We start from the raw sequence: 12,656 nt of genomic DNA, 5'->3' as shown, positions 1-12,656 counted from the left end.
GGAGACCGTTGCCAAACCGGAGCTGGTCATAAACACTGCCCATGTACGAAAACGTCTCCACTCTCTTCACAAACGGCCCAACACTCATGGGAAGTTGAGGGGGTGGAGTGTTTGGGGAACATAAAACGCCCAGGAAAGTCCTTTGTTTTTGTGGGGCTGATGGTAAGGCCCCATTTCATAGCAGCATCCTTAAGGTTTAGCAGTAACGGCTCCAACCTCTTCTCAGGAGTGAACAGTAATTACCAGATCATCAGCATGCATACATTGCTGACCAAGAGAAAGCCATCCCTTGACCGCATCGATCAGCCACCCATTGTATATGTGCCAGGTGGAAATTCCTCCGGTACAGCCATGGACAGCGTCTCGTACTACGTGGTCAAAGAATGTTAAATCGTGTGGGGACCAGGGGACATCCCTGTGTACCCCAAGGTGAACAGGGAATGGCTCTGGCTCCCGCCCACAGGTTTACCCAGGCTTGGCCATGACCACGAAGGCCTTTAAATGATTGTGAGCAGAGGGTCAGGGACCGCGAAAGCACAAAGAATAACCCAGAGCCCTGGTCTATCCATGGTATCATAGGCCTTGACCTGGTAAATAAAGCACAGACGTAGGTCTTATGGGAATTCTCTACACCTCTGCTGTAGCAGACTGACAGACCCACACAGGCAACACACACACAAACCCAAACCTCGACATACACACACAGACTTCGACATACAGACATTTGCACACTCGGACACACAGGTACACTCCGAGGCCCACGCGCCCCACGACCCTGCTTGGCACGGTACTAGTGGTCAGCATTTGGAGTTTATTTTTAAGAAACACGATTGGGTTCTGCACGGTGGGGGGAGCTTTACAAAAGGGAGTGAACGTACACACGCACGTAGACACGTAGACACGTAGACACTTACACACGTACACGTACATACACGGAAACGCACGCACAGGTATGCGCGCTGCGGGTTGTGCATAACGCGTCGTACGCGACCCGGTGTGATGTGGTGTGCGGGGTGTGCGCGGTCCGTGCGTCTTGTGTGCTCTGTGGCCAAGTGTGCGCTGGGCTGTGCGTGCCGAGCCGTGCCCTCGGCGCCCTCGCTGCAGCACCGCGGTTCATCCCTGGCGCCACTGCACGCGGAGGGGTTTCAACCGCCGTGGTGAGAGATCTAGTAAAATCTCATGCTTCTGGGTTGCAAGCCCAGTGGCCCTGCTGCTGCTGCTGCGAGCCATGGCACCATTGTGGCAGCACCGCCCCCTGCAGTCGTTGCCAGTGGCCCCGTGTGAACTGTGGGTGTGCTCTGGACGTGGTGTGCTGCTTACAAATCGGTGTGCTTCGTGCGAGCCAGCCACCCAGACCCCCGATGCACACGCAGTCCGCAAATACCCGCACGCGATTGTCGGCCATTATGCTCCCTCAGTCACGTGACCCCAGGGGACAGGCCCCCCCCACCCCAGGACCCCTCCCCATCCACCAGGGCCCCCCCCCCGTTTCCCACCCACAACATAGTCCGTGGCCGAACAGGCCCCGTCCTTCTTGGAGAAACCGGCGGCGAGCGTCCATGTTCTACAGGCAACGTCCTGCGGATTTCAAGGCGTGTGACAGTGCAGAATCCTCTCAGTGTCGTCACCAGGCACCCCGCCACCCCCCACTCCCACAGGAGCGGCGACTCCGAGGTCGAGTGGCGACTCCGACGAGGTGGAGCGTCCGTGCGGAGACGGAGCCGAGCTCGTCCCGGAGTCGTTCCACTCCCCCAACTCGGCCTCTCAGTTTGCGGGGTTCCCCTCGGGCTGCGGCGAGCGGCGGTGCCGCGCCGACGGCACCACGCCGAGTCTGCGTGGAATCCGTGCAGCGTCTGCGTGCCGAGTCTGCGTGGAGTCCGTGGAGTCCGTGGAGTCCGTGGAGTCCGTGGAGCCGCTGGCACCGTGGCGAGCGCCGCCGCTCATGTCGCAGAGAATGGCGGTAGTGCTGGCACCGTGCGGTGTGCAGGCCGTGGCGCTGGCACCGTACGGTGCCGCTGGGCTCGACGCCGCTCCGTGCGGCACCGCTACAATACAAACGCCTCTGCGGTAACGGGGTTAAAATATTTGGTGTAAAAATCTTTGCGAGCAAAATTTGTATAATCTTGTTGTGAATATATATCTATCTATCTCATTTTCTTTTTCGTGATGGCCTTTAGGATTGAGGCAACGTATAAATGGCTCATTTTCCAAAAAGTATCGTTCAGTAAACTGTGGACGATTGTTCTGCATCTTTGCTCAGAATGACGTCCCCATCACTCCTCCCCTTCCTCTTCTCTATGGCCAATATCCTCTGCTCCCCTCCCCCACCTCCCTTGCCGTCTGCGCCCGCCGGAGCAGCGGCCGGGCTGCCGGGTCAGCCCTCCGCCCGGGGAAGCGGTGAAACGGCGGACGGTGGGTCGGCAGATCAAGGGCTCCGCCGCCCACGGCAAGCCCGGGTCCCACGGGGGAAACGGGCGCTCACAAACGCGGTGATTTAAAGTCGCCGCTCGCCATCGCAGCTTTCGCCGTGAAACTTCTGAGGTTCCCTTTGAAGCGCGGGGAGAAAAGAGCGGCCTTCAAAGCGTCCTCGCGCGACACAGCCCTTGATCGCTTGCGTCAGCATTAAGATGTAATCGCGACAACAACGATAACGATGGAGACGATGTTAATAAAAAAAATTGTCTTGACATTCCGTCGAGGGGAGGGACGACACCGGGCTCCGTGGGGGCGACGGCTCGGACGGCGCCGCCGGAGCGCCGGGATCGAGGGAGCCATCGTCGTCGCCCTCGCCCCACGGCGGGGGTCGTCAGGGCGCCGCCGCTGCCCGTCGGGGATCACTCCCCGTGGCCCCCGGAGCGCGCGGGGGGGCGGGGAGGGGGTCGGGGCTCGCTCAGACGGTCAGGAAGAGCAGGGCGGCCGTGGTCACCAGCAGCTGCGAGAGGCAGAGCAGTCGGGGCCCCCCTCCGCTCACGCTGCGCGAAGCCTGCGCCGTCGCCTGCCGGGACTCCTTGCCTCCCTCCGCTGGAGACACGGAGACACGCGCCTCGTTAGACACGCGCCTCGTTAGCCACGCGCCTCGTTAGACACGCGCCTCGTCGTGGACCCCGTTAAACGAGCACCTCGTCGGCACGGTAGACGCACGGTAGACGCAGAGTAGACACACGACCGTCGGGCGTGGCGTCGCTCGGCGGTGCGAGCCCCGACCCAGCGCTCGCGTCGTCGCCCGGCAGCATTAGTGAAGCAAGACGCCTCGCGCTCACCTCACCACACATCGTTAGTGACGTCGTTAGTGACGTCAATGCTCACCTCGCCACACATCGTTAGTGACGTCAATGCTCACCTCGCCACACATCGTTAGTGACGTCAATGCTCACCTCACCACACATCGTTAGCAGCAGCAGCACCACCACCACCTCGGATACAAATGCAGCGCCAAGCGCCCGGCTTCCCGCATGCACACAGAGGCAGGGACGTACACGCACCCGCGCCCACACGCACGCACACAGAAGCGTATGGACGCGCACAAATGGGAGGCATGCTGTTGTAGCGTGTTGTGAAAAGCACAAATCAAAGATGACGTGCGCTCGCACGCACACTGGCTCACACGCACACGCTCGCACACGCACACACACTGACCTGTTTGATTACCTTCAGTGACAGAATCACGATTAAACAAATCAGGCACGAGTCTGCTCGTGTCTAGAGCAGAAACACACAGACACAATGGAGTGAACGTCAATGCAGAAGAGCAATGCACTCCCCGACTGCACTAATAGAGAGAGAACCCGGCCACAACACCCACACGCAGACACGCACGCAAAGGTCCCCCGTGTAGCCTTTAACATACTCTTGGGCAAAGTGCTTATTAGCAAGCGGCATCTATGCAAGCCGGCATCGCCGCACGAGGGTGTGGGTGGTAAACCAACACGCCTGGCCGTGCTGATGTTTACACACACCACAACTCATGTGTTCAGGCCGAGTCTACCTAGAGGAGGCCCAGGGCCGATTAACATATTCACCACTGTTATTGGTTGCGAGAGCTGGACTCGAACTCGGGTTTCTGGGTTCGTAGCGCGGTGTAAAAACTACTGCACCGCCGCTCCCCGCACTGCACGCACGTACTCACACCCGCACATACCCATTTATGCACACACATACTTGCATGTGCGCACGTACATACAGGCACACGCTCACGCACAATCACACACAGTTCATACGCAACACTCCGTGAGTGACGAGAACATCAGAGCGGCGAGATTCGTGCAGGTTGGACACACGCAAGGTGCCTTGCTGCCCGCAAACAGCAGCAAGGCACCCATTGGCTGGCAGCATTGTAAGTGCAATGCGGTGGTCACGTGACATTGCATGCAAGGCATGATGGGAGTCACGCCTTTCTGATGTTTGTGAGCAGCGCGTGTGCGCGTGCTGTTGCTACTGTAACATGCGCACGCACACACTTTACACACGTTCAAACAAGCACACGCCAGTAGCCACCATTCTCCATCTACTGCTAGACCACAGGTGCATGCGGCCTGTGCCTCCTGCACGGGGGGTCAGCAGCAGCAGCGCCGTTCTGCAGGGCTCTCTCGTGCCTCTCGCCAGTGACCCCGAGCGACGCACCCTTGGTGAGCGACGCTCCCTTGGTGAGCGACGCTCCCTTGGTGAGCGACGCTCCCTTGGTGAGCGACGCTCCCTTGGTGAGCGACGCTCCCTTGGTGAGCGACGCTCCCTTGGTGAGCGACGCTCCCTTGGTGAGCGACGCACCCTTGGTGAGCGACGCTCCCTTGGTGAGCGACGCTCCCTTGGTGAGCGACGCTCCCTTGGTGAGCGACGCACCATTGGTGAGCGACGCTCGTGAGTGTCGAATCTACGGCGAGCGCTGCGCCCTTTCGCGTGCGGAATATTGGCGCCGGAGCGACGCCTGGCTGAGTGACGCCTCACTGGCCGCGCAGTGGCACTTGAGTGACACCGAGTAAGCGAGCGAGGTGTCGCACAGAGGGGGAGAGAGCGTGTGCCCGCAGGGGGCTCTCGGCCGACGGTTCCTTTCGAACCGAGATGGCGTTAGCGCCGCAGCGGGTCCCCCACCTGCGCGCAATCACGGGGTTAGTCCCCGCCGTGGGGCGACGGGGAAGGTGGAGAAGGTGGGGGTGGGGGCCTCACCGTTAGCGCAGCAGACGGACACCTTCAGCCTCAAACACTTCTTGGAGTTTCCGTTTCCAAGAACGGCTGTGAACACAACGCGCACGCGGGGACGCGTTAAGAGGCTTCGCGTCTCGACCGACGGGGCAAACGCGAGGTCTGGCGAGGAGCGCGGGGAGGGGTGGGGGGGGGAACGGTGGGATGCGGGCGCGAGCTGTGATCTCCGCACCCCCGGCGCGCTCGCTCACTCGCCGCACATAATGAGCGCTCGGCGGACAAAGGGGATCCCTCGCGGGGACGCGCGGCGCGTTTAGCCGACAAAACCGCCGCGTCCGGCGTGCGTAACTCGCTCCGACGTGCGCTCAGATCTTCTGAGCCGTGGAGCGGGGAGGCCATGCCCCCCCCCCCCCCTCCCCACCGTCCGACGCCTCCAGGGCTAATCATCCACCGCCCGCCGGGGAAGAGCGCGGGATGCCGCTTAGCGCCGCCAAATGAAAAAAAAAATTCCGAGAAAGCCTCCGTGTCAGGACTTGGCCAATTAGGGCGGGCGCGCCGAGACGCTTGAAAGGCCTCTAAGTAATCAAAACTGGGAGGTGGTGGTCCCCGCCGCTCGTTAGCGAGGAGGCCTCCTTGTTAGCCGCGCTCCGGCACTGTGCGCGGAGGCGGGAGGCCCTTAATGAGCTTCAGCACCGGCAACTCCGCGCGGCGTATGGCGGAGGATGGCGTCGGGATGGGCCGTGGTGGCCCGGGTTTGGGGAACGTGCGACGCAATTGGCCGTCAGCTCATGAGGCCGAGATTGAGGAGCGTGGGTCATGCGACCCCGGAGAGGCCGGGCAGCACACAATGCCGGCGTGGTGCGGTGACGCGGTGCGGTGCCACTATGCGGTGCATTGCCGGGTGAGACCACTATTCGATAGTGGTCGTTGTCGTGCGTTTATACGCAGGAAGGAGACGCGCATCAGTGTGTTGTCGTACACGTCCCCTCGTATCCCCCTGTGTGTATCCAAACGTCTCCGTTTGCCCGTGTGCCACGTGCCCCCCAACGTCCTCCCGTCTCCCCATGTCTCCGTTTCCCTCCATAAGCCCACGTCACCCCCCCATATCCGCTTATAACCGTGAGCCCCCCGTGCCCCCCGTGCCCCCCGTCTCCCTGCCCCCCCAGCCCCGAGTGCGGACTCACAGATGTAGTAGTAATCCCTGCCGGGCAGGAACTCGGCTCCCAGCGAGAAGGGCGTGTAGAGCTGGATCTTCTCCACGTACTTGAGGGGGTCGTGCGGCGTGCGCGGGCGGTCGCAGTTGAAGCGCTTGAAGCCCGGGCGCGAGGTGTCGCACGCCCTGTAGCCGCCCGCCGGCACCAGGTGGATCAGGTGGCTCTCCCACTCGCCCCCCGCCGGGAGCGAGGCGGCTCCCCCGCGGCCCACCAGGTAGTGCGGGCAGTAGAACTCCACGTAGTCGCCGATCTTCACCTCCAGGGTGTAGTCGCTCCGGTAGAGCCTGGGGGGCGCGGGTGGGTGGGGATGGGGGGGGGGGGCAGGTTGTGAGCGTACGTGCGAACGGACGCGTGGTACCGCCACCCGGCGTGGAGCGGTGGCGTCGCGGCGGTTGGCGCACCGCGCCGCGAACGTGATGACCAGAGTCCGATTGTCGTGCACGGTTAACGTCAGCGAGCGACTGTCAGAACCGTTTCGGAGTTTCTCCGAGGTGGACTCGGCCTTTGACGGGTTATCCGGTGCGGTTCCCGTAAGCGGTCGGCGCCAGGATGGACAAACCGCGGGCGGTGTGGCGACTGTCACGGCGTGTCCCCTCGTGCGCCGTGCCCGCCCTCGCAGGCCGGTCGCTTCTAGAGCGGCACTTGCCCCAAGTCTGTTAAAGGCCACACGGGGGATCTTTGTCTCGCGGTGCACACCGCACACCTTGGTGATTAATGGCCGGAGCTCGCCCAGCGCCCAGCGTAACGCACCGATACACACACACACACAATCACACAGATTGCCCTTTCAGACTGACTAATGCGCGGGCAACTTCCCTTATCGAGCACCTATGAAAGTCAGCTCGGCGTGCACCGAGGGAGGTGGGGGGGGGGGAGGATTTCGGGGGCGCCTGCACGCATGCCCGGCTGCCTTTGTTTCCCCATTGCTCACAAAGCGCGGCCGTGCAGTTAGTCATTTTAGGCCGAGCCACATGCAACAGCAGGAGCAGCAGCAGCAGCAGCAGAGACCCGGCACAGGAAAAAGGAATGAAATCGCAGCAAATACCCAAGAGGCAGCCATGTGCACGGTTTGCAATACAGCCGTGGGGGAGCTGCTCACAGTGTAGTGCGGTCCGCCTGATAACCAGACAACTACTACACCACCACCCCCCGCACCACCACGCAACTACTACACCACCACCCCCTGCACCACCACGCAACAACGCCACCCACCGCACCGCCACACAACATCCACACCGCCACAACGGCCGCAACACTAATCCGGTCGCGCAGCGATTATCATCACAGGTACATCGGATATCACGCAGGGGCAGTTCCCATAGGCAGCACTCGCGCTCTCTTGCGGAACTCGTAATCGAGATTGGAACCGGTGTGGGTCAGCGGGCCCTGGGAGGGTCGGAGGAGATGTTTTAGGGGTGGGCCCCCAGGGAGACGGAAGGGGAAGGGGGGGGGGTGCAGCCCACAATACGCTGGGAGGCGCGGGGATCAAAAGAGATTTGTTTAAAAACCATTTGAACAAAGCATTCCCACAGTTGCCACGGAGACGCCATCGCCAGGACAATACAGGTCATGTGACTGCCGCGTTTTGTGAAGCTGCGGCAAGGAGCACTGAGCGGGGGTCAAAGGTCGATCTTTTGGAGTCCCCCCTCCCCCCTCCTGCCCGTCCCCCACCCCCTATGCTCCCTCTCGAGGAGGATAATGAATGGCAAAGCAGTCGACCCCCAACGCTCGCCCTGCCATCAACCAAGGGGGTCGCCGGCAATTTGTCTGCGAGACGAAGCACAAACGTGGCCTGTCACAAGCACGGCACGCCGCACGCGGGGCACGCCGCACGAGGGGCACGCCGCACGAGGGGCACGCCGCACGAGGGGCACGCCGCACGAGGGGCACGCCGCACGCGGGGCACGCCGCACGAGGGGCACGCCGCACGAGGGGCACGCCGCACGCGGGGCACGCCGCACGAGGGGCACGCCGCACGCGGGGCACGCCGCACGAGGGGCACGCCGCACGAGGGGCACGCCGCACGAGGGGCACGCCGCACGAGGGGCACGCCGCACTCTTGAAAACCCTCCACTGGACTCAAACACACACCAGGGCTCGCCTCATCGGAGCAAACTCCAGTGCGCCACGCTGCGCCAGGCCCACCACACCCTGGCGCCCACCACACGTGACGGGGGTGCGTGCTCGCACAAAAGACCCGAGCACAACTCTCCCACTCGCGCGTTACAACCACAACAACAGCAGCAACAACAATCACGTGGGACACACGCCCCTCGGAAACACACAGAGCTGCACGCTCGCACACACCGCGCACCACGCCGTCACGCAGTTTCTCGCACGCACACGCCCTCACATACGCACCATCAACAGCCGCCGTTCGCCACCAAGTGGCGGTGACGTCACCACGGGGCTTGTGCCAGGCTAGGTGCACTTTAAGGCCGCGTGAAGTGCGAACGACTCTCCGCAAGCTGGGTCACGGCACAGAGCCAGGTGCTCGGGATTGACTGGCTGAGAAGACCCGTTGATGTGCATCCCACTGTGCTCACACTCACCCACTCACTCAAAATCGCCCACTCGCCCACTCACTCACACACGCTCACCCATCCACTCACACTCGCCCACCCACTCACTCACACACTCACCCACTCTCTCACACTCACTCGCCCACTCACACTCACCCACTCGCCCACTCTCACTCACCCACACACTCACTCACACTCACCACTCACCCACCTCACACTCACTCAGCCACTCACTCACACAAACTCACCCACTCACTCACCCACTCGCCTCACAAAGATCCTCCGTGAAGCCTGAATAGACTGTTGGGGCAAGTGCAGTGAGCAAGCACCGATGAATTCCGACACGGTACGCAAGGGGGTGGGGGTCGTCATAAACACGCCAGCCCACCTTTGTGTCTCCAGTGGCAATATTTACACACCACACCAAGTACTCATTTGAGGCCGAGTCGACCTAGGGGAGACCCACGAGCGGCTCAGATATTCACTTTCACCGTTATTGGCCGTGAATGTAAACCAGGTCGCCCGGTTCGTGCGGCGGCGCACTCACCGCTGCGCCACCGCTCCGCTCACATCCCACTCACCCGCACTCGCCTCACATCTCCCGCACTCACCTAACCCCTCACCCACCCACTCACCCTCACCCACCCACTCATCCACCCACTCACCCTCACCCACCCACTCATCCACTCACTCACCCGTACTCACCTAACCCCTCACCCACCCACTCACCTGCACTCACCTAACCCCTCACCCACCCACTCACCCTCACCCACCCACTCATCCACCCACTCACCCTCACCCACCCACTCACCCACTCACTCACCCGTACTCACCTAACCCCTCACCCACCCACTCACCCGCACTCACCTAACCCCTCACCCACCCACTCACCCTCACCCACCCACTCACCCTCACCCACCCACTCACCCTCACCCACCCACTCACCCACTCACTCACCCGTACTCACCTAACCCCTCACCCACCCACTCACCCACCCACTCACCCTCACCCACCCACTCACCCTCACCCACCCACTCACCCACCCACTCACCCGTACTCACCCACCCACTCACCCTCACCCACCCACTCATCCACTCACTCACCTGCACTCACCTAACCCCTCACCCACCCACTCACCCGTACTCACCCACCCACTCACCCTCACCCACCCACTCACCCACCCACTCACCTGCACTCACCTAACCCCTCACCCACCCACTCCGGCGCTCCCCCCTCAGCGCCGCCGCGTCCTGTGATTGGCTCGCGAGTCGCTCGCTCCATTTGGCTGATTTTACTTTCTCTTTTCGTCTGCCAGGGGCGGGGGGGGGGGAATTTGCTAATTCAAACCCAATTTTACTGCCGGGTAGCTGGGCGTGCGGTGGTGATCGTTTAGATTTTGTCTCCTCGCTCTGCCATCGCAGAGCTCGCGTGGCGCCGGAGAATAAATACGAAAAATGGACGGGAAATGTGCCCCCCTCCCACCCCCCCCCTCACTCGACGTCCACTCGACGTCTCCTGGCACTCGGAGACACAAACAGAGCGTCGCGAGCACGACCCACGCGCGGTGCATTCCCCTCCGTCCATCAGGATGGGGCGTGGGTCAAGGCGAGAGGAGGAGCCGCTCTTGTCGCAGTACAGCGCCTAGGAAGGTCGCCTCAGAGTCACGACAATCGTCACAACTCAGTAGCAGTCGTCGTCGTCCTCGTAACAATGACGACCGATCAAGCAGACATGCCGTCCGCTCTCACAGAGAGAGGGTGACGGCGAGTCAGAGCTCTGTAGTGCTATATTCGAGATGTTTGGTCAATTTCAAAATTGTTCCTTCACTGGAGGAAGATGAAAACAATCCTTGATGAAGGTGCCCCAGGTGGTGGATACAGCGAGTCTTGGTGCCACCACCACCACCACCAGTCAGCCTCACACCACCACCACCACCAGCCTCGCACCACCACCACCACCACCAGCCTCGCACCATCACCACCACCACCAGCCTCGCACCACCACCACCGCCAGTCCGCCTCGCACCACCACCAGCCTCGCACCACCACCACCACCAGCCTCGCACCACCACCACCAGCCTCGCACCACCACCACCAGCCTCGCACCACCACCACCACCACCACCAGCCTCGCACCACCACCACCACCACCACAACCAGCCTCGCACCACCACCACCACCAGCCTCACACCACCACCACCACCAGCCTCACACCACCACCACCACCAGCCTCACACCACCACCACCACCAGCCTCGCACCACCACCAGTCCGCCTCGCACCACCACCAGTACGCCTCGCACCACCACCACCACCAGTCAGCCTCGTACCACCACCACCAACCTCGCGCCACCACCACCAGCCTCGCACCACCACCACCAACCTCGCGCCACCACCACCACCAACCTCGCGCCACCACGACCACCACCAGCCTCGCACCACCACCACCAGCCTCGCACCACCACCACGCCTCGCACCACCACCACCAGCCTCGCACCACCACCACCACCACCACCAGCCTCGCACCACCACCACCACCACCAGCCTCGCACCACCACCACCACCACCAGCCTCGCACCACCACCACCACCACCAGCCTCGCACCACCACCACCACGCCTCGCACCACCACCACCACCAGCCTCGCACCACCACCACCACGCCTCGCACCACCACCACCACCAGCCTCGCACCACCACCACCACCAGCCTCGCACCACCACCAGCCTCGCACCACCACCACCACCAGCCTCGCACCACCACCACCACCAGCCTCGCACCACCACCACCAGCCTCGCACCACCACCACGCCTCGCACCACCACCACCTCCACCACCACGCCTCGCACCACCGCCACCAGTCTCACACCACCACCACCACTACCACCAGCCTCACACCACCACCACCACTACCACCAGCCTCACACCACCACCACGCCTCGCACCACCACCACCTCCACCACCACGCCTCGCACCACCGCCACCAGTCTCACACCACCACCACCACTACCACCAGCCTCACACTACCACCAGCCTCACACCACCACCAGCCTCGCACCACCACCACCACCACGCCTCGCACCACCACCAGTCTGCCTCGCGCCGTCCGCCGCCACCCACGTGTTGCAGGCGCGCGGGTGGCGGTCAAGTTACCTTGGAGAGCTCAAATGAAGTCAACGTTTGCGCTCATCTCGATGGACGGGACATGGTGGAGGGGGCGCTTTAACGACACCACGCCTCGCTTGTAAACGATCCGTCTCAATGAAAGTCAATGAGGGAAACCTTTGACAGATCTCGATGAAAGTCAATAGAGCTCATTTGAATAGATTTATGAGAACGTCAATGGAGTGGCGGTGAAGCCTCCAGGGAGAGGCCAACACCGTTCGCTTCGACAGAGTTCCAGGAACGTCGCGGGCGACGCTCTTCCGCCACCGATCTCCGGGAAGGTCGTCGCGGGCGACCTCCGTCAGAGTCGCCGTCGCCGCCCTCGACCGGCGCTCCACGCCGGCCCCGTGTCGTGCGGATCTCCGGGATGTACGTCGGTGCGGCCCATCTACGGAGCGGATCTCTATGAAAATCGATGGGAGGTCACTTTAGCGACGACCCTCGATGAAAGCCAACGCTCGGCCCGTTCTGATCGACCGAGGAAAGTCACCGACGGTCAACTCTGATTGCGCTCTATTAAAATCAATGCGTGCGAGTCAGCGGGGACGGCCCACTTTAATAGCGTGCGCGGATATAATCCGACGGTCGCTCGCTCGCACAGGAGCTCCGTAGGAGTCAGTGTAGC

The 12,656-nt window shown here is 62.2% G+C and overlaps 1 protein-coding gene across 2 annotated transcripts in view; it reads right to left on the bottom strand.

Annotated features, from left to right (window-relative positions):
* Positions 1-1,472: 1,472 nt before the first annotated feature.
* Positions 1,473-12,656, bottom strand: part of LOC144931072 (ephrin-A2-like) — a 35,964-nt gene continuing 24,780 nt past the window's right edge. The window contains exons 2-5 of one of the 2 annotated variants that reach the window (XM_078854988.1): positions 6,321-6,634; positions 5,161-5,226; positions 3,637-3,699; positions 1,473-3,021 (exon numbers count right to left, since the gene is read on the bottom strand). In XM_078854988.1, coding sequence (XP_078711114.1) covers positions 2,891-3,021; positions 3,637-3,699; positions 5,161-5,226; positions 6,321-6,634 — 574 coding nt within the window. In that variant the 3' untranslated portion in view covers positions 1,473-2,890. The remainder of the gene's footprint in view (positions 3,022-3,636; positions 3,700-5,160; positions 5,227-6,320; positions 6,635-12,656) is intronic. The other variant, XM_078854989.1, reaches the window with a different exon arrangement.

Source organism: Lampetra fluviatilis, chromosome 3 (assembly GCF_964198595.1).
Source record: "Lampetra fluviatilis chromosome 3, kcLamFluv1.1, whole genome shotgun sequence".
NCBI lineage: Eukaryota > Metazoa > Chordata > Hyperoartia > Petromyzontiformes > Petromyzontidae > Lampetra > Lampetra fluviatilis.
The sequence above is the reverse complement of the archived record's forward strand: the minus strand, read 5'-3'. Positions and strand labels throughout refer to the sequence as shown.